This window comes from Lycium barbarum, chromosome 10 (assembly GCF_019175385.1).
Source record: "Lycium barbarum isolate Lr01 chromosome 10, ASM1917538v2, whole genome shotgun sequence".
Classification (NCBI taxonomy): Eukaryota; Viridiplantae; Streptophyta; class Magnoliopsida; order Solanales; family Solanaceae; genus Lycium; species Lycium barbarum.
The window spans coordinates 35,563,274-35,565,387 of record NC_083346.1 but is presented as its reverse complement, the minus strand read 5'-3'; the positions used below and the strand labels follow the sequence as shown (position 1 = coordinate 35,565,387).

The window sequence follows — 2,114 nt, the reverse complement described above, 5'->3', positions numbered from 1 at the left end:
TCTAGGGACATTACAAGATGTCTAATTATGATGGGATGAAGTCTTTTCTCACATTAGTAGATGATTTCTCTTGGTGGACATGGATTTTCTTACTTGCTTTGAAGTCTGATATAATTGTTGTTCTAAAATAATTTCCTACAATGATCAAGACTCAATTTGGTAAAATAGTTAAAGCTTTTAGATCTGATAATGAAGGGGCATTTTTTAATGTTAACTGCAGTGAGCTGTTCAAAATGAATGGAATTATCCATTAGAGTTCATATCCTCATACTCCACAACAAAATGGTGTTGTGGAGAGGAAACATAGACACATATTGAAAACTACAAGGGCAATTAAATTTTAGGTCCACTTACCCATTCATTTTCGGGGTGAGTGTGTGGAAGCAGCAGTGTATATCATAAATAGGATTCCTTTGTATGTATTGAACAACAAGATTCCATATGAAATTCTACACAGTAAGCAACTATCCTTGGCACACATTAGAGTAATAGGATGTCTTTGTTTGCTATCAACTTACTAAAAGGGGATAAATTTGCAACGAAGGCAAGAAATGCAGTCTTGCTTGGATCTGATGTTACTCAAATGGGGTACAGGTTGTATGACATGACATCCAACACCTTTTTTGTTAATGGAGATGTTATTTTTCATGAGTTTGTGTATCTTTTTCAGTATTCTATAAGTGATAATGAAGCAGATGCCCAGTTTCTTCATTCTCTTGTCTCTAAGGAACTGGTTTCTTTTGATGCTGCTCCTGTACCTATTTCTCCTGAGGTTATTCATGAATCTATTGATGGTGTTTCACATCATCAAGATGAGGAGGAGAGGAATGTTATGCTATATTCCTTGGACAATATTGAAGCTATTACTGAGTTGTTAGAATGCACTGATGTTGTTGCTGAGTCATGGAGAACACTGATGCCACTACTGAGTTGAATACATCATCTGAGCCTGTTGCTCATTCTATAGACAATGGCACAACAGTTCCTGGATCTTCTCAAAGTTCCCCTCCTACACATACTAAGTCAGGAAGATCAGTTCAACTACTTATCTGACATACTGATTATGTAGTGCAGAAAAGAGGAACTATTGGTAGATTTTTGTACTCTACTGGAGATGTATTGGATTATGATAGTATTTAAACACCTTATAAAAGCTTTATGACTAAACTATCCATCGAACAAGAACCTAGAAGTTATTATGAGGCAGTTAAAGATAAAAGGTGGATTGAGGCTATGCAAAGTGAAATAACAGCCTTAGAAGAAAACCATAATTGGGAAGTTGCACCACTGCCTATGGTGAAGAAGGACATAGGGTGCAAGTGGGTGTATAAAATCGAGTATAATGCTAATGGTGAGGTTGATAGGTTTAAAGCTAGATTGGTTGCAAAGGGATACAATCAAAAGGAAGGGTTAGATTATCAAAGAAATTTTTCACCTGTGGTGAAAATGGTCACTGTCAAAGTTGTTATTTCTCTGGCTGCTATTCAAGGATAGATTATTGACCAAATGGATGTTTTCAATGCCTTTCTTCAAGGTGATCTTAATGAAGAAGTCTATAAGGTGATGCGACAGGGTTTTAATCATCAAGCTGGAAAGGCTCAAGTATGTAGACTGCTTAAGTCCCTCTCATAGCAGGCTAGCAGGCAGTGGAACATTAAACTCTCAACAGCTTTGATTGATTCTGGTTTTAAGTCATGCAGACTATTCACTTTTTGCCAAGTCTCAAGGCTCCGGCTTGGTCATTGTTCTTGTGTATGTTGATGATTTTCTCATCACTGGGAATGATCCTTAATTGATTTTGGCTACTAAGAATACTTTGCAGGATAAATTCAAAATCAAGGATTTAGGTGAGCTCAGGTATTTTCTGGGCATTGAATTTGCTAGAAGTGCAACTTTTTTTTTTTAAATAATTGTGTTTTACTAGGGCAGGCCTGTCAGAACTTTTTATTAATAAATGAATAAGGTAAGAAAAAATAGTCTATTACATCATGTTTATAATATGAACTAGCTAAAATTAAAAAACTAAGAGACATTTCTCTAGTTCTATCCTGTAAGCCTAAACTAGTCTGCCCTTTGTGATCATGTTGAATCTGATTTGATGATAGCTGAAGTCT

The 2,114-nt window shown here is 35.9% G+C and overlaps 1 protein-coding gene across 1 annotated transcript; it reads left to right on the top strand.

Annotated features, from left to right (window-relative positions):
• Positions 1-1,158: 1,158 nt before the first annotated feature.
• LOC132612926 (uncharacterized mitochondrial protein AtMg00820-like) lies at positions 1,159-1,494 on the top strand. The gene has a single exon (XM_060326996.1). The coding sequence runs from the start codon at positions 1,159-1,161 to the stop codon at positions 1,492-1,494; it is 336 nt and encodes a 111-aa protein (XP_060182979.1).
• Positions 1,495-2,114: the final 620 nt, after the last annotated feature.

Coding starts and splice junctions, on each gene's coding strand:
- LOC132612926 (XM_060326996.1), top strand. CDS start 1,159: ATGACTAAACTATCCATCGAACAAGAACCTAGAAGTTATTATGAGGCA.